This window comes from Protomyctophum parallelum (assembly GCF_964188405.1).
Source record: "Protomyctophum parallelum genome assembly, chromosome: 6".
NCBI lineage: Eukaryota > Metazoa > Chordata > Actinopteri > Myctophiformes > Myctophidae > Protomyctophum > Protomyctophum parallelum.
This window is the reverse complement of record NC_139701.1, coordinates 47,520,788-47,547,105: the sequence shown is the minus strand read 5'-3', so window position 1 is coordinate 47,547,105 and position 26,318 is coordinate 47,520,788. Positions and strand designations below refer to the sequence as shown.

Genomic DNA, 26,318 nt, shown 5'->3' with positions numbered 1-26,318 from the left:
TCTCTTTCTCTTTCTCTCTCAATTCAATTCAATTCAATTCTAATATGCTTTATTGGCATGACCGTTAACCCATTCTGACCTGAGATCAGATTCATACGAGGTTTCCACTGGACACACACTGGTCTGATTAACCCATTCTGACCTGAGATCAGATTCATACGAGGTTTCCACTGGACACACACTGGTCTGATTAACCCATTCTGACCCGAGATCAGATTCTAAAAAAATGTCAGTCGTTCTTAAGATTTTTCAAAAATAGCAGACCTGTGTGAAACAGGATATTCTGCACAATGAGTAGGCTACTTTTAAGTTTGGTATACTTAAGTATATTTTGATGCCATATTACTTTTGTACTTTTACTCAAGTAAATTGCAGATTGCCGGACTCACTCGGTCGCATTCAGAAGGCCCACTCCTAGCCACAGGCTCTCTCTATCTCCCTCTCTCTCCCCCTCTCTCTCTCCCTCTCTCTCTCCCCCTCCCCCTCCGTCTCCGTCTCTGTCTCTCTCTCTCTCTCTCTCTCTCTCTCTCTCTCTCTCTCTCTCTCTCTTTAAAAATGTTCATGTTGTCATGGGTGACTTGGTAATGTAGCCTAGGGGATGTTTCTCATGTTGTTTTTATATATTTTAATATTGTTTTTTAATGCGTTCCTCTTCCGCGTGTGTGCGGCGATTAATCGATTAACTATTAACATCCCTAGTTCATTGTTAAGGTTTTTCTCACTGTGCTTTAGGGGGGTTCAGTAGGAATGCAGCAGCATCGACGTTTCCTGTCGTCTCAGTCTCGTGGTCAGCTCTTCAGAGCGTCTCTTGTTAGTTTCACACCTGCCGTCTCCCCGCCTCTACCAAACAACAGAGAAACCACACAGTCGTGTTGTGACACATCCTGTCCTCAGTAAATTGTTCAGTGACCCTAACCTAACCCAGGTCTCCACCAGGAGGTAGAGTGTGTGTGATGTTTGGCAACATGTTTAGGAGTAATATAATCGTGTGTGTGTGTGTGTGTGTGGGTGTGTGTGTTACACACACGGCTTGGCCTGTGTAGCGCCACCATGAGGGCTGATTTGAAAACTGTCAAGTGGCATTTCTTCCTCAGCCTAGTGGGAATATGCATGCACAGTTTCACCGCAATCGGACGCTGCGTTGAATAGTTGTGGCGATTTGTACAAAACGGGTACAAAGCGGGCTACTCCTGAAAGGTTAGAAGCCAATCGTAGGCAATGAAGGTGGATTATGATAAATCAAACAAACCCGTCTTGATCACATGACTATGGAGAGCATGTGTACCGATTTGTGTGAAATTTGCATAACATCTGAAGGAGTAATATTAGAAAATGTGTTTTACATATGTCGGCCTCCTGGTGGCGCTATAAAGAGCAGATGTGAAGAAATCCAGGCAAAGGTTTTTCCTTTGCCTCTAGGGAGTTGGCATACAAAGTTATCCACAAATCCGTGCAGTTAGAGGTAAAAACACTTTTCGGACAGTTATAGTGCCACCATGAGGCTAAGTTGAAAATGTTCATGTGGCATTTCTTCCTTGGGCCTAGTGGGAATGTGCGTGCACAATTTCACGGAAATCACACGATGTGTTCATGATTTGCAGCATTTTGTTTGAAACTGAGCACTCCTGCGAACTTTGGAAGCCAATCTTAGCCAATCAGGATGGAGGTCTGAGAAATCTGAAAGACCCGTTTACTTGAATGGCTCTAGAGAGACTGTGGACCAATTTGCGTGATGTTTGGACAAAATCTGTAGGTGTACTGTCCAAAAACTTGTTTTGCACAAAGCGTCCTCCTGGTGGCGCTATAACAGGCTGTTCTGGACATTCTGGGGCAGAGGTTCATCGGTGGCATCCAGGGAGTGTGTGTGCAAAGTTTGGCATCGACCGGGTGGAGACAATTAGCTACAGATGAGAAAGATTACATTGTTGTAGGCTTAATTGTGGATTTGTGAAATATTGAGTTTGTATCATGAATGATTTTGTGGTACGATGTGGTGAGATTTGCCTGATTTAGTACTGCTGTTTTCTCCTGTCAACTCTATACTCCTATTACTATATTCCTCAACTGTAATATCACTGTAATCTATAGACCAGAGGTGAGCAGAGACTAATATTGCGTGCGTGCGTGCGTACGTACGTGCATAAAATCTCACTTACAACTGTTGGGTTAGGCAGAGTCCAGAGAATCCAATAGTTTGAAGATGTTAAAGGGACACTTCACCCTTTTTGCAAAAAAATACATGTTAATGATGTTTAGAAACACATTCCTGGGGGTCTTTATGTGTGTAATGTGTGGTTTTAGCTATTTTAGATTGTAGCAGTGAGCCCAGTGTCTCTGATGTCATGGACACTGGTCTCACTACCTTCCTGGACTACAATTCCCATAATTATTTGGTGCACTGCTCCTCCTTGTGGATTCAGTATTTAAGTCCGACGTCATTTTGTAGTGCTACGTTACGTCCGGGTCCAAGTGGCACCAGCTCCCGTCCGCATCCCATTGTAAATAGAATATCTAAACGCGTGAATCTTTTTAAATTGACGTTATTTTTCAGAAAGGAAGCCATAGAGGGTTAAAATGGGTCTTAATGCTTCCAACTCGAGTAGAATTATTAATGTTTTGTTTTGTGTCCATGACAACAAAAATATATGATGTGGAGACAATAAAGACTATTATTATCATTATTATTGAAGGTGGCAACAGTCCATTTGCTTTGTTGTTGCGAGGAAAGCGGTAAAATGAGACTTTCGTGGTTGTTTTCGTCTCAGATTTAGTCCGACGGAGCGTCACAGTATAACTCCATGGGGACACAAAAGCGACACAAAAGTAGGACCCGGAAGTATCTCAGGAGGGGGCGCTCACGTCACAGCTAAAATACTGAATAGGGGGAGAGCTGTCTTACGAGACAACATGTAGTCCAGGAAAGAAGTGAGCCCAGTGTCCATGACATCAGAGACACTGGGCTCACTGCTACAATCTAAAATATCTAAAACCACATATTACACACATAAAGACCCCAGGAAAGTGTTCTAAAGCTTCTAAACGTCATTAACATATATTTCTTTGCAAAAAGGGTGAAGTGTCCCTTTAAGGATGTTCTGGTGGACATTACACCCATCCTCCACTAGATGGGGCTACAGCTGTTCTGGAGAAGGATACTGTGGAGACTGCTGCTGTGGGCTCAGACAAACACTGTGAGCCTAACATAAAGTTACTAGTTCACTTTTTGATTGATTCATTAATTTTTGTTTTTAAACAGTTTGCAGAATTACAGTAATAATAAATAATAAAACTTTATTTATATAGCACCTTTCAAATTGCATTTCAAAGTGCTTTACAACAACAACAAACAGAAGATATACAGCAAAGACATTCCAATAGAAAACAAAAGCAGGGAAATATATACACTAAAATGTTAGATTGGCAGTGAAGGCTAATCTATAAAAGTGTTTTTTTTTTAAAGTGATTTAAAAGAGGACACTGATTCAGCACGCTTGATGCGTAAAGGGCAGTGTGTTCCAGAGTTGTACATTTCAAGTACAACTCAATACAAAACTGTGAGTGGACGACACCATAAAGTATATTACACTTGTTTACAAGAGGGTCCACCGTTTTCAATTCATCATAACATTTAGAGACGTACGAATACCGGTATACACTTCTGTATAGCCAAAAACAGGAAATCGTCATAAAGGAGGTAAGAGGACTAAAACGTTACAAGGGCCAGTTTCAAATTGCAGGTGTCAAAGGTGCCCTTTGAGAGGGGTTTTGAAGGAGTCATGGGATTCACATGTCTTATGACAGTTGGTAGGGCGTTCCACATTTGTGACATAATGTTCTGGAGAAAGCTGTTAGGCCTATACTACTGTACTGTGGGGCTCATAGGGGATTCACACTATGGTCCCGGGTGCGCACTCGGGACCACTTGGCAGATGTTGTGGTAGTGTGAATGATGCGTACCGTTCCCGGGAGCGGATCGCCCAACCGTCCCCGGGACCGCATGGGGGGAGGGTCTCTGGACCGTTGAAGTGTATTCAGATACGGATCGTTCCAATGTGAATGCATGCAGTCGACGAGCCAAGCGTCAACAAAAAAAAACACAGCCTCTGCACGATGCGTAACACCAGCTCATTTCTCAACGCCGCCCTTCTCCTGTTGAATCTGCTTATACGCGCAGCACCGCGCTGATCTTATTCTGCGGACTACACGTGGCTCTTGGGCTTTGCTTGGCACAGTTTCCAAAGTAAAACAAAATAATAATAATGCTAAAGTAGAATCCATAGCAAACTAATACACTGGAGCACAGAACTGACTGACACAGTGAATAGCAGGCAGGCTGACAGTGAAGTAGTATAACGGCAAAAAGCCAAAGAGGCAATGCAATTCAGTGTGTCTGGATTTATTTGAGACAATGTCGCACAGTTGATGGTCAGTGTCCGTGCGCGCCAGCCATCAAGCACACCGTCATCAGGAGGATTAAAGTGTGTTATGCAAGTGTACCCGGGTGCGCTGTTGAATCTCGGGTAATGTGAATCATGGCCATCGGGGACCAGGCAACCGTATTCGGAAACGGTTCCAATGAAACGCATTCAGTCCGTCTCAGTGTGAATCCCCTATCAGACAAACACGGTGACCAATACCATAAAGTTACTATAGTTCACTTCAAGACCTGAGGCCGAAAAGGCCTTCTAAAAGCCTGGACGTTTCCTGTTGCTACATGAGTTGCTCACACCCCCAACATTATATGGATTTGGCCATGCACTTTGCCCTTCCCCCATCAATTCCTTTTCCCCCCCTATGGGGCCCAGGGACCTCCAGAAGCAAAGAGTTGAGTTGAGTCAAGAGCAACTAATGACTTTTCAAATACCCTCTTGAGATAATAGTTTTATAATAATAATAATAATAATAGTTTTATTTTTTAATAATAGGTTTGAAATATCTCTCTCGTGATCTTCATATATGGAGACGGCCATATATGGAGTGTGTCACGAGGCGTGATGGACTGACGGCCATATATGGTGGTGTGACGGACGGAATGACTGACAGGTTTTGCAGGTTTTCATAGTAATGTGCGACCTACGCTCGCAATGATCTGTTGTCCTGTCTTTAACTGTAGCCTATATATAGTTCTACCATGAATAGTGAAATCTACGTATAGGGCTTGAGCGTCTTGCTCAGGGGTTACGTTTCTTGCCCAGGGACACCATATGACACATTACCCGGGGTTCGTGGAATCAAACCCGGGACCTTCCGTTTCCCAGGTTGCTTCTCTACCCTAGCTATAAAGTGAAAGTCGTACGATTTGTCTCACACGTCACCACAGTGAAACGTTTTTCTCCGCATTTGACCCATCTCTCTTGGAGCGGTGAGCTGCAGCCGTGCCGCGCTCGGGAATCATTTGTTTAGTAGATTTGATGATCCAACCCATTGATGCCGAGTGCAAAGCAGGCAGGCATTGGGTCCCATTTTACAGTCTTAATTGGTATTGAACCCCCGACCTCCCAGTTTCAGGGCGGACCCTCTAACCACAAGGCCATTGTCTGGTTATAACTATACCCATGGCCACCGCTCCTGGCCAAGGCGCTTTGGACAAAATATGAAAATACTTTAACTGAGGTGAGATCAGGCGAGGCGTGAATAATAACATGCTCTGTGTACAGTATGTGTATGTCTTGGCAGGAGCAGCGCTATGGCAGGTGGTTGCATGACAGGCTGCAGGCCTCGGGGCACAAACACATTAAGTTGACGTCTGTGAGAACAGAACGCACCCAAACTCACACAACCGCCTGGAAACTAGGTTATTCTACGCCACTGCTTCTCAAACTTCAAACATAGTTTATGCCGGGGACCTCCGGAAAGGAAAGATTTGCGTTACGAATGTTTTTGCAGTTATTTAATTTTTGGTTCTTAGTCCAAAATTGGTGGGAAAAACTAGACCTACTGTATATTAAATTGTTTATAGGATCAATACAAGTAAATTAATACATGATATAACCCTTCCACATTAGTAGCTTTTTCACAGTAGACCCCTGGGGGTCCCCGGATCACACTTTGAGAACCAAAGTGTTAAGGGTGCTATAAGTTCATAACTGTTTTGTTTAAAACAAAATGTTTTGTGTTTAAAAACGTAAAACTCTATATTGCGTCTCTCTTTTTTAGTAAACAGAGAATATTATATTTCGAGTTGGTTACCAATTCCATCCAATCAGGATCCTGATTTTGTCCGTGTATTTATTCGTGTCATTAATTATAATTTAATGTTGATGAGTTCTCGCTCCTGATTAGTTTAAATTGTTATCCTGACGTGAAAAAGTATTTAAAGAGCTGGCATAGACAGGGAGACTCCTGTTATTGAACGAACAGAAAATCACTTAGTATTGATGTATTTCATTTATTTTAGGTCATTCTCCACACCAATGCATTACTAGATAACACACTTTATTAAAAATAAAAAAGTAAAACAAAAAAAATTGACATTTTGAAAAAGGCACAATATTATTTATGTTACATTTGCCAGCCTCTGCTGTTTCTTTTTAATTATTATTATTAATTGCTGATATCAGATCAGTACAGGACAAAATCATTTCGTTTATTATGTGTTGTATTTTGTCCAAAACAAAGGGAAACATTGGTCAGCAAACACAAAACAATTACATTCAATGCACAGTATATTCTTGGAAGATTTGTCTTTTTTGACACAAAAACTAGAAATCTCATTTCCGTTCAGTACAAACGGTTCTCATGATTATAGGCAAATGAGCTTTGTTTTATACAGTGCAGTAAGCCTGCGGTTCTCAACCTTTTCAGGCTATGAAATAATCATTTTAGCCTATATTTATCATATCATTTGACAATTTGGCCAACGTTTGACTTTGTAGTTTGTAGTTTGTTGGTTACTTTTGATGTACTGTAGCAATGGTCTTTTTCCCTTTTCTTTGGTATTTAAAATGTCTTAAAAGTCCCCCCCCCCCCCCCCAAATAAATCATGTGGGGACCTGGGGGTCCCGCCCCACAGGTTGAGAACCATCGCAGTAGTTTAGTAACTAAACACGTCTTGGTATAGAGCGTCGCAGTCCCGCCCCCTTTCAGAACGACGAGTGGACCAGGAAATGATTCTCCATTCATTTTCCCCATAGGCTTTTCAAAAAGTATTTATTTAAAGACGGTTACGCCGCGGACAAAGCCAACTTCGATCGTGACAAATCATGACAACAAACACAATATTTTGTTCCTATCAAATAATTTGAAAGAAGAAAATAAAGGCAGGATACAACACTATTTGTTTTGTTTTTCTTCTTACTAATTATTTGATCGGCCCCAAAACATTGTAATTATTGTCATGATTTGTAACGATCCGAGTTGGCTTTGTCCGTGGCGTAACCACCATCTTTAAATAAATACTTTTTGAAAAGCCTATGGAGAAAATGAATGGAGAATCATTTCCTGGGCCACTCGTCGTTCTGAAAGGGGGCGGGACTGCGACGCTCTATATATTTGAACATAGTATATTTATGTGTGTGCTTTTCACACTGACTTTGACAGAACAATGAATTCACAGTACACCCGTCCCACACCGACACAGTTCAAAACAATGGTTTTGCTGAAGCACTGTCTGAGTTGCAAGTTTTACAATCAGATCCACGCGAGGAAAAAGAGAACATTATTAGGAAACATCACATCTTTGTAGAATGATTAAGTAAAACCCAAACCATTCCAAAACAGTGTGTTTAAGACATTTTCAGACTAATGTAATTATGGTCTTTGACAAGTAGCCTACTTTTTACGTGAATGAACACCAGCTCTGCATACTCTCGCATGCAGGTTGAGACTATAGTCGTCCCAAAAGGCAACCACTAGCATCCCTAATCTGAAGGGAACATTAGCTGAAAACAGTGTTGTGAGGTTGTAGATTGCCTATTTTCAGCAAAGAGATGTTGTGTACAGGGAAAGAAGAGCAGACCAAGTATACCTACAGAGCCACAAAGGTCAAGTTCACAAAGTATTGAGGGTTTTTAGTGGTTAAATGTCTGAAAACAGAAACCTCTTTTCAACCTATCTTCATATAATTGGTCCTCACTAATGTTTTAGAAACCTGAAACCTGTCATCCAGTGACATCTCTGAAAACACACATTAACAAAATGTAGTGGGGGTCCCTGCTTCATCTCTCTCTTAGCTAAGGGGGTCCCTGCTTCATCTCTCTCTCTTAGCTAAGGGGGTCCCTGCTTCATCTCTCTCTTAGCTAAGGGGGTCCCTGCTTCATCTCTCTCTCTTAGCTAAGGGGGTCCCTGCTTCATCTCTCTCTCAGCTAAGGGGGTCCCTGCTTCATCTCTCTCTCTTAGCTAAGGGGGTCCCTGCTTCATCTCTCTCTCAGCTAAGGGGGTCCCTGCTTCATCTCTCTCTTAGCTAAGGGGTCCTTGGCCTGGAAAAAGACCCCTGCCCTATACACTAAGAAATACAATCACGAAAAACAACAAAATAAATCCCCTAACATACAATATCTAATACTATAAAATAAAAAAATCCAATAAAACTATAAAGCATTGGCGCAAGTGCTGTTATTGTTGCTTGCATTTATCAGAAACCTTTTTCGGAGATTCTGGGCCCTTTTCCTTTTTGCTCTTCCTGAAGTAGTTTCGAGGAGTACTGACTGGCTTTTCCGGAACGGGAGCGACACTGGCCTCCGCCACTGCCGCCGCCGCTCCCCCGTCACCCTGAGGCTCTGCTCCTGGCGCGGAGGAGACCGCAGCCTCCTGCACCTCTGCTGGAGGAGCAACCTCCTCGGGAGGAGCAACCTCCTCTGAGGCGGAGGAGACCGCAGCCTCCTGCACCTCTGCTGGAGGAGCAACCTCCTCTGAGGCGGAGGAGACCACAGCCTCCACCTCTGCTGGAGGAGCAACCTCCTCTGGAGGAACAACCTCCTCAGCTGCAGCAACCTCCTCAGCTGCAGCAACCTGCCCTGAGGCCTGCGGTGGTTGTTCCACGTCTGCAGCCTCTTCCGCGACACTCGCTGCTGCCTCTGTGTCAGCGGAGCCCGCCTCTGGCGCTGATGAGGGTTCTGTACTCTCAACCGCCGGAGGCTCAGGTTGGGGTGAGGCCTGACCGGCTGCCTCCGATGATGATGGCCCTTGAGATGGGTCGGCTACTTGGCCGGACGCTACCGGAACGTCGCTGACTCCTTTGTCCTCATTCACCGGCGCTGCCTCTTCTTCTTCTTCTTTGGCCTCTTGGGTTGGTGTCATTTCTTCCACGGCGCTCGAGTCGGCGGCTGGACTCTCTTCCACAGGCGGAGCCACGACGTCCCCACCCTCTGGAGGCTGCTTCACCTGACCCGTGGCCACCTGGGCAGGTGTTTCTGCCGCGTCGGGCACCGGTTCCTCTGTTGTTTCAGCGACTTGTACAGTTTCTTCATCTCCGTTTGTCTCCGCTGCTTCAGTGACTTCGATAGTTTCTTCGTCTTCATTTGTTTCTGCTGTTTCAGTGACTTCCGTCGGCTCCACGACTTCAGTCGTTTCTGCCGCTTCTGTCACTGGTACAGTTTCCTCTGCTTCGGCCACTGGTACAGTTTCCTCTGCTTCTGTCACTGGTACAGTTTCCTCTGTTTCAGTCACTGGTACAGTTTCCTCTGCTTCTGTCACTGGTACAGTTTCCTCTGCTTCTGTCACTGGTACAGTTTCCTCTGCTTCTGCCACTGGTACAGTTTCCTCTGCTTCGGTCACTGGTACAGTTTCCTCTGCTTCGGTCACTGGTACAGTTTCCTCTGCTTCTGTTACTGGTACAGTTTCCTCTGCTTCTGTCACTGGTACAGTTTCCTCTGCTTCTGTCACTGGTACAGTTTCTGCTGCTTCTGTCACTGGTACAGTTTCCTCTGCTTCGGCCACTGGTACAGTTTCCTCTGCTTCTGTCACTGGTACAGTTTCCTCTGTTTCTGTCACTGGTACAGTTTCCTCTGCTTCTGTCACTGGTACAGTTTCCTCTGCTTCTGTCACTGGTACAGTTTCCTCTGCTTCTGTCACTGGTACAGTTTCCTCTGCTTCTGTCACTGGTACAGTTTCCTCTGCTTCTGTCACTGGTACAGTTTCCTCTGCTTCGGCCACTGGTACAGTTTCCTCTGCTTCTGTCACTGGTACAGTTTCCTCTGTTTCAGTCACTGGTACAGTTTCCTCTGCTTCTGCCACTGGTACAGTTTCCTCTGCTTCTGTCACTGGTACAGTTTCCTCTGCTTCTGTCACTGGTACAGTTTCCTCTGCTTCTGTCACTGGTACAGTTTCCTCTGCTTCTGTCACTGGTACAGTTTCCTCTACTTCTGTCACTGGTACAGTTTCCGCTGCTTCTGTCACTGGTACAGTTTCCTCTGCTTCTGTCACTGGTACAGTTTCCTCTGCTTCTGTCACTGGTACAGTTTCCTCTGCTTCGGCCACTGGTACAGTTTCCTCTGCTTCGGCCACTTGTACAGCTTCCTCTGCTTCGGTCACTGGTACAGTTTCCTCTGCTTCGGTCACTGGTACAGTTTCCTCTGCTTCGGCCACTGGTACAGTTTCCTCTGCTTCTGTCACTGGTACAGTTTCCTCTGCTTCTGTCACTGGTACAGTTTCCTCTGCTTCTGTCACTGGTACAGTTTCCTCTGCTTCTGTCACTGGTACAGTTTCCTCTGCTTCTGTCACTGGTACAGTTTCCTCTGCTTCTGTCACTGGTACAGTTTCCTCTGCTTCTGTCACTGGTACAGTTTCCTCTGCTTCAGTCACTGGTACAGTTTCCTCTGCTTCTGTCACTGGTACAGTTTCCTCTGCTTCGGTCACTGGTACAGTTTCCTCTGCTTCGGTCACTGGTACAGTTTCCTCTGCTTCGGTCACTGGTACAGTTTCCTCTGCTTCTGTCACTGGTACAGTTTCCTCTGCTTCTGTCACTGGTACAGTTTCCTCTGCTTCTGTCACTGGTACAGTTTCCTCTGCTTCTGTCACTGGTACAGTTTCCTCTGCTTCGGTCACTGGTACAGTTTCCTCTGCTTCTGTTACTGGTACAGTTTCCTCTGCTTCAGTCACTGCTACAGTTTCTGCTGCTTCAGTCACTGGTACAGTTTCCTCTACTTCTGTCACTGGTACAGTTTCCTCTGCTTCAGTCACTGCTACAGTTTCTGCTGCTTCAGTCACTGGTACAGTTTCCTCTGCTTCAGTCACTGGTACAGTTTCCTCTGCTTCTGTCACTGGTACAGTTTCCTCTGCTTCTGTCACTGGTACAGTTTCCTCTGCTTCTGTCGCTGGTACAGTTTCCTCTGCTTCTGTCACTGGTACAGTTTCCTCTGCTTCGGCCACTGGTACAGTTTCCTCTGATTCTGTCACTGGTACAGTTTCCGCTGCTTCGGTCACTGGTACAGTTTCCTCTGCTTCTGTCACTGGTACAGTTTCCTCTGCTTCTGTCACTGGTACAGTTTCTGCTGCTTCTGTCACTGGTACAGTTTCTGCTGCTTCTGTCACTGGTACAGTTTCTGCTGCTTCTGTCACTGGTACAGTTTCCTCTACTTCTGTCACTGGTACAGTTTCCTCTGCTTCGGTCACTGGTACAGTTTCTGCTGCTTCGGCCACTGGTACAGTTTCCTCTGTTTCTGTCACTGGTACAGTTTCTACTGCTTCTGTCACTGGTACAGTTTCCTCTGTTTCTGTCACTGGTACAGTTTCTGCTGCTTCTGTCACTGGTACAGTTTCCGCTGCTTCTGTCACTGGTACAGTTTCCTCTGTTTCAGTCACTGGTACAGTTTCCTCTATTTCTTGTACAAGTTCTACTGCTTCGGTCACTGGTACAGTTTCCTCTACTTCAGTAACTGGTACTGTTTCTACTGCTTCGGTCACTGGTACAGTTTCCTCTACTTCAGTAACTGGTACAGTTTCTACTGCTTCGGTCACTGGTACAGTTTCCTCTACTTCGGTTGTTTCTACTGCTTCGGTCACCTGTGCTGTTTCGTCGCTAAGGGCCAGAGTTTCCTCCACCTTTTCTTCACCTGGAGCTGCAGTGACTTCTGACAGGAGGTCTGATGGAGCTGCAGTGACTTCTGGCAGGAGGTCTAGAGCTGCAGTGACTTCTGGCAGGAGGTCTGGAGCTGCAGTGACTTCTGGCAGGTCTGATGGAGCTGCAGTGACTTCTGGCAGGAGGTCTGACGCAGCTGCAGTGACTTCTGGCAGGAGGTCTGACGGAGCTGCAGTGACTTCTGGCAGGAGGTCTGATGGAGCTGCAGTGACTTCTGGCAGGAGGTCTGCCGTGATTGCATCAGTGCTGAGGCCGGGGATGGTGAGCACCTCTGCCGGTACCGCGCTCACCTCTGCTTTTGGGGATGATTGCAGGAACACTTCGTCGGCCAGCTCAAAGAGAGGCGTCTGAGCTGTCTGCGCTAGATTTACTGCTACTACTGTCTCGGATGTGACTAGGTCGATCAGACCAGCCCTCTGAACGTCTAGGGTCTCGGGCTCGATTATGGAAATGATCTCTTCTACTTTCTTGCCTGATTCACTCTTGCCCTCAAACACCAATTTCCTAATAATCTCCTCATTTAAAACGGGTTTGACCATTTGCGCCCCAACACCAGCACCCACCACCCTGACCGGCCCTGCCCCGAACCCAGCTGTCGACTGCACGACCCCAGCTTGCGGCAGATTACTGTTAACTAAAATCGCGTTCCCTCCTCCTCCTCCTCCTCCCCCGATCAAGGAGGAGGAGCCATACACACTGCCATACACACTGCTCCGGGCTGCCGTGCCGTACGCCCCCTGAGGGGGAGCAGCCTCGCTAACCAGAATGGCACCTCCGGGCAAAGTGCCCCGAGGTGACACTGGGCTGGACAGCTGTGCTACGTCTATGCCCGTGGCCGTGTTCTGCACCAAGGTGTATTTACCGTCGGGGCCCGGCCCCTCTAGTCTAAAGCCACCCATGGACAAGGAGCCAGGGGACAAGCTTTGGCTCTGCTCTAGTCCAAAGCCACCCATGGACAAGGAGCCCGGGGACAAGCTTTGGCTCTGCTCTAGTCCAAAGCCACCCATGGACAAGGAGCCCGGGGACAAGCTTTGGCTCCCAGACATTGTCAGCAGTGTCGGGCTCAGTGGGCCGGCAGCGCTTTGGGCGCCGGCTAAGGACACCTGGGACAAGCCTTGGCTCCCAGAGAGCAGCAGCGTGGGACTGACTGGGCCGGCAGTGCTTTGGGCACCGGATAAGGAGCCCTGTGCCCAGCCTGAGCCCCCAGACAGGAGCATCGTGGGGCTCACAGCACTGGCAGAGACACCTTGGGAGCCTTGGACAAACATCCCAGCAGCGGAGGAGCCGGCGGTCCCGTTGACGAGTGTATACGTCACGCCCCCGAAGTCGAAGTTTGCTCCAGTGGAGGAGCCGCCACCGGCGCTTAGGAACATGGCGTTCTGAAGCTGCTGTGGCTGAATGACGTAGCGCATGGGCTGCATCATCGGGGAGGTGGTGTAGTAGATAGGCTGCTGCTGCGGCGGCGGCAGTACGAAGGTCTGGCCAGCACGCGGCGGGAGCGTAGCGGACTGACTGACGTTAGACGCAGACTGACTGGAGCTAAAAGCAGACTGGCCGAGGTTAGTAGAATTACTGACGTTAGTATTACTGACGTTAGAAATGTTAGAAACGTTGGAAACTTTTGAGACGTTGGAAACTTTAGAGACGTTGGAAACATTAGAAACTTTAGAAACGTTGGTAACAGAGCTGGACGGAGGTTTTGGAGGCGGGGCAGCCTTAACGGCGTTGGTGGAGGACTTTCTGACGTTGATGTTGCTGACGCTGCTAGAGGACATCCTGTTCGCACGCCTCGTCTCGACGGCGCGCTCGACTCTGGGCCGCTCGACCACACTCCTGGCGACGCGCTGCAGTTTGGGCGACCTTCGCGGTATCACGGGCGACGGGAGTTTGACGGGAGAGCAGATCTCGGCCAGGCGCCTGAACTTGGGCCCCAGGTCGTCGAGGAACTGGAGGTCATTCTCCGCTTCCAGGAGGCTGCAGCACCCCACCGAGCCAGCGGGGGAGCCCTGGCCCTCGAAGTCGTAGACCAGCAGGCTGTCCTTGACTGGCATGGCACACACTGCTTTCTGCATATGAGAGAGAGAGAGAGAGAGAGAGAGAGAGAGAGAGAGGCAGAAGCATGTTATGTTATGTTGGGCTGCCTGTTCATTTTGAACAAAATCATCCACATCAAAAGTTCCACATTAAGGTCCATTTATTTACAACATACCAGGGAGTAGTAGTTATTGAGGAAAGATGCATGTTACGCTACGTCGCTACATTACAACATACCTGGGAGTAGTAGTTATTGAGGAAAGCTGCATGTTACGCTAGGCTACGCTACATTACAACATACCTGGGAGTAGTAGTCATCGAGGAAAGCTACATGCTACGCTAAGTCGCTACATTACAACATACCTGGGACTGGGAGTAGTAGTCATCGAGGAAAGCTTCATGCTACGCTACGTCGCTACGTTACAACATACCTGGGAGTAGTAGTCGTCGAGGAAAGCGTCGGGCAGGGCGATCTCTTCGTAGATGTCCATCTTCATGCCGCCCGGTCCGCCCTGTGTCGACGCGTATCTGCCGGAGGTCGGCGCGGCGCCGCCCAGGAGGTAGGGGTCCCTCGGGGAGAGCGACGGGGAGCTGTAGAAACCGTCCACGTCCGTCAGCCCCGGCTCGCCACCGCCCAACCCCCCTCCTCCTCCTCCTCCTCCTCCTCCTCCCATCATCATCATGGCGTCCTCGTACATCTCGTTGGACTCGGCCGTCTCCGTCTTGGAGAACTTGTAGGAACTCGAGGCGAAGGCGCTGACGTTCTTGGCCGCCACGGCGTTGACGTTCGCCCGCGCGGCGGCCAGCATGACGGGGGCGCTCATGAGAGGCACGTCCTGGAGAGAGAGAGAGAGAGAGAGAGAGAGACAGAGACAGAGACAAGGCCGGTCAATCGTTGCAGTGGTGGAATAAGTACTGAGTATCTGAAGTACTGAGTGGTGGAAGAAGTACTGAGAGTACTGAGTACTGAGTACTGCGATATCCCAAACAGTGGGCCGGGACTCATTTGTGGGTCACAGGTCAGTTTATTTTAGGTAACTCGAGTAATAATCCCATTTCTATTTCTACATATTTTTTTATGAAACAACAAACGACAAACAAACTAATTTAAGAAATTCCATAAATAAATAAAAATGTTTTTTTTTTTTTTTTCAAAAAGGCGTCCAAAGGCGCCCATGGCACTGAATGAGTGTTAACCCATTCTGACCTGAGATCAGATTCATACGAGTTTTCCACTGGACACACACTGGTCTGATTAATGGAAACTAGATTCAACATACTCAACCCTGCACACATTCTAAATATGAATATGATAATAATAGTCTTTATTGTCTCCACATCATATATTTTATTTGTCATGGCACAAAACATTAATAATTCTACTCGAGTTGGAAGCATTAAAAGACCCATTTTAACCCTCAATGGCTTCCTTTCTGAACAATAACGTAATTGTAAAAAGATTCACGCGTTTTAGATATTCAATTTACAATGAGATGCGCAATGGGAGCTGGTGCCACTTGGACCCGGATGTATAACTAGGACTACAAAATGACGTCGGACTTAAACACAGAATACTAAGCTCACCCGGTCCTCTCCTTTGCCCTCGGTGTGGTAGGAGATCAGGTGTTCCTCCATCGTTCCGTCAAACGCCAGGGCGGTGAACTGGTCGGGGAAGACGGCGCCCGCTCCGCCACACTGACAGAACAGCAACAAGAACGGGACGACTGCAACACAAGACGGATCACAGACATTTTTAGAATCTGATCTCAGGTCAGAATGGGTTGGCATATTCTACCACAGGTCTTTTCGAGGAAGCAATCTGATTGGTTGAAACAGCCTTCTATAGCCGTGGGTTAAACCAGCACCGTTCACCACCTAATCAAAACAAAGAATTCAGCCGCTCTGTTCTCCCAGAGCGCTAGCAAACTCGGTGGCTAGGCTAGCTATAGTTTCTTGGGACATTTGTGGTCGTAGTGACTACATCTGTCATTAAAAATATATATTCTTTCAGCGATTTTCTTAGTTTTAAGGGTAACTGTGGTAGAATTGCAATATTACACGAGAGGGTGTGGGTTTAACGTGATTATTGCCACGACAGTGATGCGGTCAGGAACGAGACGGAGTCGAGTTCCGCAAGCATCACTGAAGTTAACCCACACCCTCTGGTGTAATATTGCTAAATTTTTCTTATTAGCCAGGGATCCTTTTTAACCCATTTTAGATGGGAACCCGTTTTGGTGTTAGCATCATGTTATGCTTTAACTATTGAAAAATAGCAGATCTACAAGCTCATAGCGCGCCACCGAGTGGCGTGCTATGAGCTTGTAGGTCTGCTATTTTTTTTTTTAATCGAAGAGCGACTGACATTTCTAGAATCTGATGTCAGGTCAGAATGGGTTATAATCAGACCAGTGTGTGTGTGTGTCCAGCAGGAAACCTCGTATGAATCTGATCTCAGGTCAGAATGGGGTTGAAAACTCACACAGCATGAAGACGCAGACGCCCAGCATCATGCCCCCGGCACCCCAGCCGAACTCCGTGGAGAGGGTGGCGAGCCGGGACATCCCGGGCCCGCAGGAGCAGGGCTGGTCGGGCACGGCCGGGCACACCTCCAGCACGAACTCCTCCGTCTCCTCGCACGTCAGGTTCTGCTCGTCGGCCACCCGCAGCTCCAGGGTGTACACGCCCGGCCAGATGGGGCCGCGCGAGTGGAAGGCCGCCGTGGTCTCTGTGGTGTGGGGGGAGAGGGAGAGAGAGAGGGAGAGATTAACTTATATAGTAAGATGGCCGCGGTCTGCATATGGTCCATAGCACCCCTCAAAAGGATTGTTGTATGATCATGATGCCAACATGGTCAATGCTTCTGATTTCTCCAACATGTTGATTGATTGATTATTTGAAACCTTTATTTATTCTCGAAAGAGCAATTGAGGTTCTCCCTCATTTTCAATGCTGACGAGATTACATTACATTATATAAAACAATTTAAAGACATGCAGGTACACAAAACATATCTTCATGTAAGGCATAGACATATTATATTATAGACAATGAGACAAAACATAAATTAAAAACAGTTACAGTATAACAGTATGTCTGTCTCCATCCAATGTGGTCCAGTGTTGTTTTTGGCAGCAAATGTTCAATTTTAGTTTAGTCATAGTCTTTGGACTGAAACTTCATTTAGTTTTAGTCACATTTTAGTCACCTGGAAATGTCTTAGTGTTAGTCGAGTTTTAGTCGACTAAAGGTCATAAGATTTTAGTCGACTAAATCTACAGGTGATTTAGTCGACAAATGTATTTTGGTGGGCCTTGATGCCGTCGTAATGAGTGTTTTTACACTTGATGAAAATAGCCGATCTACACGCGTCGCGTTGTGAGCTTGTAGATCAGCTATTTTCTCTTGTTGACAAAATTTTCTCTTGTCCACTAGTCCCTTCCTAACATTTTAGTCTAGTTATTATTTGTCGACGAAATTGTCAGTATATTTAGTCTTAGTTTTAGTCATCATAGATTCGTTTTCATTTAGTTTCCATTCGTTTTTGTCAGTGGAAAAAGGTAGTCGACGAACATTTTTCCTCTTAGTTTTAGTCGACGAAAACAACACTGCTGTGGTCCTTTTTTACCGTTCACGTGCTCCACGTCCCACTCCCCTCCCACTCCCCCCACGGACACGATGGTGAAGCTCAAGGGGGCGCTGTTGGGCTTGACGTCCTCGTCGAGCGCGCTGACGTACACCGTCTTCTGGTCGGTGCATCCGAAGCCGTACAGCGTGGTCAGGAAGGGGCAGTGGTCGTTGTTGTCGATCACGCCGATGGCGATGGTCCCCGTCGACGTCTTGGCGGGCACGTCTGGAAAAAACACAACGTGTTTCAGCACTGGGTGAGTAATCACTGCTGCCACTGGCTCATAGAAACTTGGGTCAGGTGATATTACCCCCCCCCCCCCCCTCTCTCTCTCTCGCTCAGTCAGACAGTGACGTTTCATGTTTTGTTTTTATCCCACGATTTTGTAACCCAGTTTTCTTTTCACCCAGTGCCAATTATCTAATGTAATCCTGGGCGCTACACTTCCTCTGCCAACCTGGGGGGGGGCAGCGGACTGACCTCATGCCTCCTTCTATGCATGAGGAGTCCAAGCTGCTTCTTTTCACCTGACAGAGGGGAATTTCCCCGGCCGGACGTAGCGCGTGGAAGGGACACGTTATTCCTTTCCCCTCCATCAGGTGCCCCGGCTGGCCAGGGGGAGGTAGTTTTAGTGACCAGGATTACTGCATGTTTTTGTGAGGGTACCTACCCTAGGGGACACGGGGAGAACATGTGAGGGTACCTACCCTAGGGGACACGGGGAGAACATGTGAGGGTACCTACCCTAGGGGACACGGGGAGAACATGTGAGGGTACCTACCCTAGGGGACACGGGGAGAACGTGTGAGGGTACCTACCCTAGGGGACACGGGGAGAACGTGTGAGGGTACCTACCCTAGGGGACACGGGGAGAACATGTGAGGGTACCTACCCTAGGGGACACGGGGAGAACATGTGAGGGAACCTACCCTAGGGGACACGGGGAGAACATGTGAGGGAACCTACCCTAGGGGACACGAGGAGAACATGTGAGGGTACCTACCCTAGGGGACACGGGGAGAACATGCAAACTCCACACAGAAAGGCCCTATCGGCCCTATCGACGTTTCATGTTTTGTCAAAGGAAATGCTCGTCAGTAATTAGTTCCTGGTACAGGGCCTGTACGTGCCTGATGTGCAAAAGAGCCTCACAGAAAGACAGAATTCCTTTCGGGGGCTTTTCTATCTTCTAAAAAAGTAAAGCGTGACGAGCCGTCGAGTGCAGGCAGACAGTCGACAACATATCGTGTGCTTCCACCATGTTAGGACTTGTGAGGTTAGGAAAATACCTTTTTTTTTTTTATGGATCAAACATTCTGGTAATGATTCTATAAAACCATATAAATGACATTCTGGTAATGATTCTATAAAACCATATAAATGACGATGTTTTTAAGATGCTGACATTTAAAGCCGGAAGAGATAAAGTCGTATGAAGAAAGTTAGAGCCTTTATTGCTTCCTGCAATGTGTACAACAATAATATTATTGACAAAGGGTGGAATTCTCGTATCTGACTTTTGTTTTGTGAATCTGTTAATGTTAATGTGATGAGTATTACTAATCATGTTCTGCTGTAAGTAGGATAGCATTTATAATGTTAATGTAATGAGTATTACCAATTATGTTCTGTTGTAAGTAGGATAGCATTTATAATGTTAATGTAATGAGTATTACCAATTATGTTCTGTTGTAAGTAGGATAGGCATTTATAATGTTAATGTAATGACTATTATGAATCATGTTCTGCTGTAAGTAGGATAGCATTCATAATGTTAATGTAATGAATATTACTAATCATGTTCTGTTGTAAGTAGGATAGCATTTATAATGTTAATGTTAATGTAATGAGTATTATGAATCATGTTCTGTTGTAAGTAGGATAGCATTTATAATGTTAATGTAATGAGTATTACTAATCATGTTCTGTTGTAAGTAGGATAGCATTTATAATGTTAATGTTAATGTAATGAGTATTACTAATCATGTTCTGTTGTAAGTAGGATAGCATTTATAATGTTAACGTTAATGTAATGAGTATTCTGAATCATGTTCTGTTGTAAGTAGGATAGCATTTATAATGTTAATGTTAATGTAATGAGTATTACTAATCATGTTCTGTTGTAAGTAGGATAGCATTTATAATGTTAATGTTAATGTAATGAGTATTATGAATCATGTTCTGTTGTAAGTAGGATAGCATTTATAATGTTAACGTTAATGTAATGAGTATTACTAATCATGTTCTGTTGTAAGTAGGATAGCATTTATAATGTTAACGTTAATGTAATGAGTATTATGAATCATGTTCTGTTGTAAGTAGGATAGCATTTATAATGTTAATGTTAATGTAATGAGTATTATGAATCATGTTCTGTTGTAAGTAGGATAGCATTTATAAGCTTTTATCTTCTGCCTACTCCTTTTGATCATGTTTTGTTTTGTTCTGTTCCATTCATTGTCGTTGAATTTGAAACTGAAGGATGATCAAATAAACTAAACTAAACAACAAACAACAAACAAACAACATTTGTCTCGGTTGTTATAGAAATGAAGCGTCTAAAATGCTCTAAGATACCGACGTCATTAATGTTTAATATACTAATCAGTTGAAACTGGCAATTGACCTGAAGGTGATAGTGCATGATGATGACTGTCACACCCTAATAAGTTGGCCAGGCTTTTGACAGGTTCTGTCAGCACACTGTACTCTACTGTACTCTACTGTACTCTACTGTCACTGAAGCCACCTGTAAATCAAGTTCATAAACGAACAGCAGCAGCAGCGTCTTGGAGAAAAGCCCTTGGGCTAGGGAGGAGACAGAACTACAGCGAGAAGACTGTTTAAAGTATAGAGTGTTTGTTCAGTAACAGCGTTAAATAAATAGCTCTATATTCTGAGGGTTTCAACCCACTTCATATCAAGGACCATTATATATTTGTCATTTGAGCCACGGACCGCCGTTTGATGAGATTTTGCCACTCGGACCCAACACGTAGAATATGTTGTTGTCTTTGGATAAGATTTTGTCCACAATTCCATGCTGTGTTGATGTTGGTACCATATAGGAGAGACAACAGGCAAATGTTGATCAAAATAAATAAAAACTATTCCACGTTCTCTAATTGTGTAGATTCCCTGTACATTAAGCAATGCAGATGGTTAACAATAAATATATTATATATTTTATTGACACTTCCCGTTGTTTTCCGAGACGACCACCGTAAGCAACTAAATCTTTGTTTTGTTGTCTTGGGTCAAAGTTCTTAATTAAGTAGCTGTGTAATGAGCTGGGTCAAATAACCCTGTTTATTTCTCAGTCTTTCTCTCATCTTATTATGGTCTTACCGTCTGTAATGCACAGTATCTTATTATGGTCTTACCGTCTGTAATGCACAGTATCTTAGTATCGCCTTACCGTCTGTAATGCACAGTATCTTATTATCGCCTTACCGTCTGTAATGCACAGTATCTTATTATGGTCTTACCGTCTGTAATGCACAGTATCTTAGTATCGCCTTACCGTCTGTAATGCACAGTATCTTATTATGGTCTTACCGTCTGTAATGCACAGTATCTTATTATGGTCTTACCGTCTGTAATGCACAGTATCTTATTATGGTCTTACCGTCTGTAATGCACAGTATCTTATTATCGCCTTACCGTCTGTAATGCACAGTATCTTATTATGGTCTTACCGTCTGTAATGCACAGTATCTTATTATCGCCTTACCGTCTGTAATGCACAGTATCTTAGTATCGTCTTACCGTCTGTAATGCACAGTATCTTATTATGGTCTTACCGTCTGTAATGCACAGTATCTTAGTATCGTCTTACCGTCTGTAATGCACAGTATCTTATTATCGTCTTACCGTCTGTAATGCACAGTATCTTAGTATTGTCTTACCGTCTGTAATGCACAGTATCTTAGTATCGTCTTACCGTCTGTAATGCACAGTATCTTATTATCGCCTTACCGTCTGTAATGCACAGTATCTTAGTATCGTCTTACCGTCTGTAATGCACAGTATCTTATTATGGTCTTACCGTCTGTAATGCACAGTATCTTAGTATCGTCTTACCGTCTGTAATGCACAGTATCTTAGTATCGTCTTACCGTCTGTAATGCACAGTATCTTAGTATTGTCTTACCGTCTGTAATGCACAGTATCTTATTATCGTCTTACCGTCTGTAATGCACAGTATCTTAGCCTCGTATTTGCCGTTCCTCACGAACTTGGACTCTCGATCCGGCACCTTGTTGAGAAAGATGTCGGCCGTCTCTTCGTCGATGGTGACCCAGTTGTCCGGGTCGTAGGCCTTGGCGTACCTGTAACGCAACGAACGCATGAACCTCCCATTTGTAATACATGGTCCAATGATTCATTTTGACACTTTACTGCTGAATAAAATACCCTTATGCTAGTCCAGTCCATGCTGATAATAGCCAACCCACGTGCTCACAACGCGTTGCAGATGCCGTCTTCTAATATCTACTAGTATCAACCTTTTGCCTGCATTTGCCATTTCATTAGCGCTCTGGTAAGACTTTATGTTAAGAACGGTTCCCTAGTTACATGGACAGTCGTACACACGTACAGACAGACAGACATACAGACAGACAGACGTGGTTCATGTATAGATAGATAATCGGTTGGTATGTTTGGTATTTAGATGTTCATGTTCTATCCAATCCAATTTCGCAGCATCATTATCCTGTATCCTGTATGAACATTGAACGACAAAACACAATGTCCAACTCATTGTCACCTACAGTATGGCCTATCGTGACTTCTAGCTTGGAACAAATGTGAAAAAACGTCAAACAATTTTTCCCTGGAAGGGGTTCGCCCTTCCAGTCATTTGGTGCGGTCCCGCCCCGGCCCAGCCCCGCGCACTTCCGCACACGGCGTGCTTCCGGTTGAAGTCCGATTCAACCGACTCAGCGGCGCCGTTCGAGTTATGTGTCGATAGGGACTGAATCATAACTCATATCCCACCCTAGTAGTCAACGTGTGCCGTCGAGGGTACAGTACAGTACAGTACAGTACAGTACAGTACAGTACAGTACAGTACAGTACAGTACGACTACGCCCCCTTCCAGTCAAACTTTAGACGTTCGGTCAAATCCGTCCAGAGAAGCCATCCGTCTGCCTCGGGAGTGAGGAATGTGTTGCTCTCTCCTGATTGGATGAAACAAGCATGCATAGTAAGTAGGGATGAAGCTCGTTATTTTTTTATTGATAACGATCACCTTATCGATCCGGGTTCTTATCGAGCCCACTATCGAGCATTTTATATTATTTTGTGGAAAGACGGGAGATGCCAAATTCTGAACAGAACCAGTATCTTATGGAAAATATCATTGAAGAAACTGTAAACTCAATGTGTGTCCCGTCACTTCAAAAGCATCACTTAGTTGACCCGGGCAGCGCTGGTTGGCCTGTATCCATACACGTTTAGACCCACATGTTTGTGCCATTCCGTGATCGCCTCTTGTCTTGATTGTTGATCGCTATACTGTATGCTCGATAACAGGCTTGATAAGCCCAAAGCGTATTGATAACGGGTACTCAATAAGCCCAAAGCGTATTGATAACGGGTACTCAATAAGCCCAAAGCGTATTGGTAACGGGTACTCAATAAGCCCAAAGCGTATTGATAACGGGTACTCAATAAGCCCAAAGCGTATTGGTAACGGGTACTCAATAAGCCCAAAGCGTATTGATAACGGGTACTCAATAAGCCCAAAGCGTATTGATAACGGGTACTCAATAAGCCCAAAGCGTATAGATAACGGGTACTCAATAAGCCCAAAGCGTATAGATAACGGGTACTCAATAAGCCCAAAGCGTATAGATAACGGGTACTCAATAAGCCCAAAGCGTATAGATAACGGGTACTCAATAAGCCCAAAGCGTATAGATAACGGGTACTCAATAAGCCCAAAGCGTATAGATAACGGGTACTCAATAAGCCCAAAGCGTATTGATAACGGGTACTCAATAAGCCCAAAGCGTATAGATAACGGGTACTCAATAAGCCCAAAGCGTATAGATAACGGGTACTCAATAAGCCCAAAGCGTATTGATAACGGGTACTCAATAAGCTTGTTATCGGGTATCGAGCTCCATCCCTAATAGTAAGCTACATGCTGTGTACTAACCGGTCTTGTTTTTGGCAGTACAATTTGATTTTAGTTTTAGTCATAGTCTCTTGAATAGTTTGCATTTAGTTTTCAGTGGACTAAATGTCATAAGATTTAATTTGACTAAAGCTACAGTTGATTTAGTCGAACAAAATGTATTTTGGCCATGATGCAGTTGTAATGACAATGACTACAAGCCCACAACTAGATCTGCTATTTTCAGCATGCAACCAAGTGTAAAATGACTTGTACTGGATCTCTTGTCCACTAGTCCCTTCCTAACATTTTAGTCTAGTTTTTCTTTGTTGACAAAACTGTCAGCATATTTAGTCTTTATCTTAGTCATCATAGCTTAGTTGTAATTTAGTTTCCGTCAGTGAAAAAAGGTAGTCGACGAAACATTTTTTCGTCTTGGTCTTTTTTTTTAGTCGACGAAAACAACCAACACTGGGCTACTGACGTGACGCCCTCCCCAACACTGGACTACTGACGTGACGCCCTCCCCAACACTGGACTACTGACGTGACGCCCTCCCCAACACTGGACTACTGACGTGACGCCCTCCCCAACACTGGACTACTGACGTGACGCCCTCCCCAACACTGGACTACTAACGTGACGCCCTCCCCAACACTGGACTACTAACATGACGCCCTCCCCAACACTGGACTACTGACGTGACGCCCTCCCCAACACTGGACTACTAACATGACGCCCTCCCCAACACTGGACTACTGACGTGACGCCCTCCCCAACACTGGACTACTAACATGACGCCCTCCCCAACACTGGACTACTGACGTGACGCCCTTCCCCAACACTGGACTACTAACGTGACGCCCTCCCCAACACTGGACTACTAACATGACGCCCTCCCCAACACTGGACTACTGACGTGACGCCCTCCCCAACACTGGACTACTGACGTGACGCCCTCCCCAACACTGGACTACTAACATGACGCCCTCCCCAACACTGGACTACTGACGTGACGCCCTCCCCAACACTGGACTACTGACGCGACGCCCTCCCCAACACTGGACTACTGACGTGACGCCCTCCCCAACACTGGGCTACTAACGTGACGCCCTCCCCAACACTGGACTACTAACGTGACGCCACCGAGTGGCGCGCTACGAGCTTGTAGGTCTGCTATTTTTTTTTTATCGAAGAACCACTGACATAGAAACATAGCTTTAGATTGTGGGGGGCCTAAATAATATAGTAGAAGTGTCTATCAGTGCACGCCACTGCTGGACTACTAACGTGACGCCCTCGGCCTTCTTCTTGGTGTCGGGGTCGACGGCGGCGTAGTTGGTCAGCCACTTGTCCTCGGTCATCTGGCCCTCGTCCTCCGAGGCCGCCACGTCCAGCGTGCTGGGCATGAACTGAGGCCCCTCCGGAACGTTCACCACCGCAATCTTGATGGGGTAGTTGGGCTTGTCCCCCCCTTTAATGATAATAACAACAACAATAAACTTTATTTACAGTATATAGCACCTTTCGGGCTGTATTTTGCGTGTCTTAAGTACCAGGTCTTATTCCCTAACTTGAGTAAACTAAAGACCTGGAGGCGTGATCAATGCTCTTTGGCCACTCAGAATAGCCAAATGGCATTGATTACGCCTCCAGGTCTTTAGTTTACTCAAGTTAGAGGATAAGACCCGGTACTTAAGACACGCAAAATACAGTCCTTCATGTCATAAAATGCAACGCAAAGTGCTTTACAGCGCGGAAGAAGATAAAAAAAACACAAACGTAAAATAACAATTAAGCAAGCAAAAACACAGTAGCCTTGAAACTCTTTCAGCGCCACCTGGTGGTCACCAGTTTAGGCTTTGAGTGCCAATTCTCCCATTATAAAGAAATAAATAATTTGTAATTCTATTATGCATGTATTGTGCATGTCATCACCTGTACACCAGATTAGAGGAATTTTCTAAATATGGATGAAAATGTAAAAAAAAAAAAATGTTTAAGAATTCCCAAGGGAAGACGTCTTGACGCCCGTGGCATCCACTACTTAATAGGCAATTAGACGTCTTGACGTTTATGGCTACTAAACCGTTTAAGACAATAAATACGAAGAGCATAAAACAACAATAAAGCAATAGCAAAGATAAAAAAACAGGCAAGGCCGTAAGAACAAACTGGTTTAAAAACTGAACTAAAGGCAAGAGTAAAGAGGTGGGTCTTGAGCTGTGCTTTGAATGTGTCTAACGGAGGGTGCCTGTCTAAGCTGTAATGTAATGGGAGTTTATTATTCCAGGCCGTTGGCCCACAGAAGCAGAAAGCTGCCTGTCTAAGCTGTAATGGGAGTTTATTATTCCAGGCTGTTGGCCCATAGAAGCAGAAAGCTGCCTGTCTAATCTGTAATGCAAGTTTATTATTCCAGGCCGTTGGCCCATAGAAGCAGAAATCTGCCTGTCTAAGCTGTAATGGGAGTTTATTATTCCAGGCCGTTGGCCCACAGAAGCAGAAAGCTGCCTGT

The 26,318-nt window shown here is 45.6% G+C and overlaps 1 protein-coding gene across 1 annotated transcript in view; it reads right to left on the bottom strand.

The window, feature by feature from the left end:
- Nucleotides 1-9,019: 9,019 nt before the first annotated feature.
- Nucleotides 9,020-26,318, bottom strand: part of LOC310860040 (uncharacterized protein) — a gene marked incomplete at its 3' end in the record, with an annotated part of 48,423 nt that continues 31,124 nt past the window's right edge. Inside the window, exons 10-19 of the mRNA XM_083766801.1 lie at nucleotides 25,094-25,277; nucleotides 21,867-22,009; nucleotides 17,679-17,903; nucleotides 16,533-16,778; nucleotides 15,635-15,774; nucleotides 14,482-14,886; nucleotides 11,083-14,082; nucleotides 10,423-10,968; nucleotides 9,157-9,336; nucleotides 9,020-9,058 (exon numbers count right to left, since the gene is read on the bottom strand). Coding sequence (XP_083622927.1) covers nucleotides 9,020-9,058; nucleotides 9,157-9,336; nucleotides 10,423-10,968; nucleotides 11,083-14,082; nucleotides 14,482-14,886; nucleotides 15,635-15,774; nucleotides 16,533-16,778; nucleotides 17,679-17,903; nucleotides 21,867-22,009; nucleotides 25,094-25,277 — 5,108 coding nt within the window. The remainder of the gene's footprint in view (nucleotides 9,059-9,156; nucleotides 9,337-10,422; nucleotides 10,969-11,082; nucleotides 14,083-14,481; nucleotides 14,887-15,634; nucleotides 15,775-16,532; nucleotides 16,779-17,678; nucleotides 17,904-21,866; nucleotides 22,010-25,093; nucleotides 25,278-26,318) is intronic.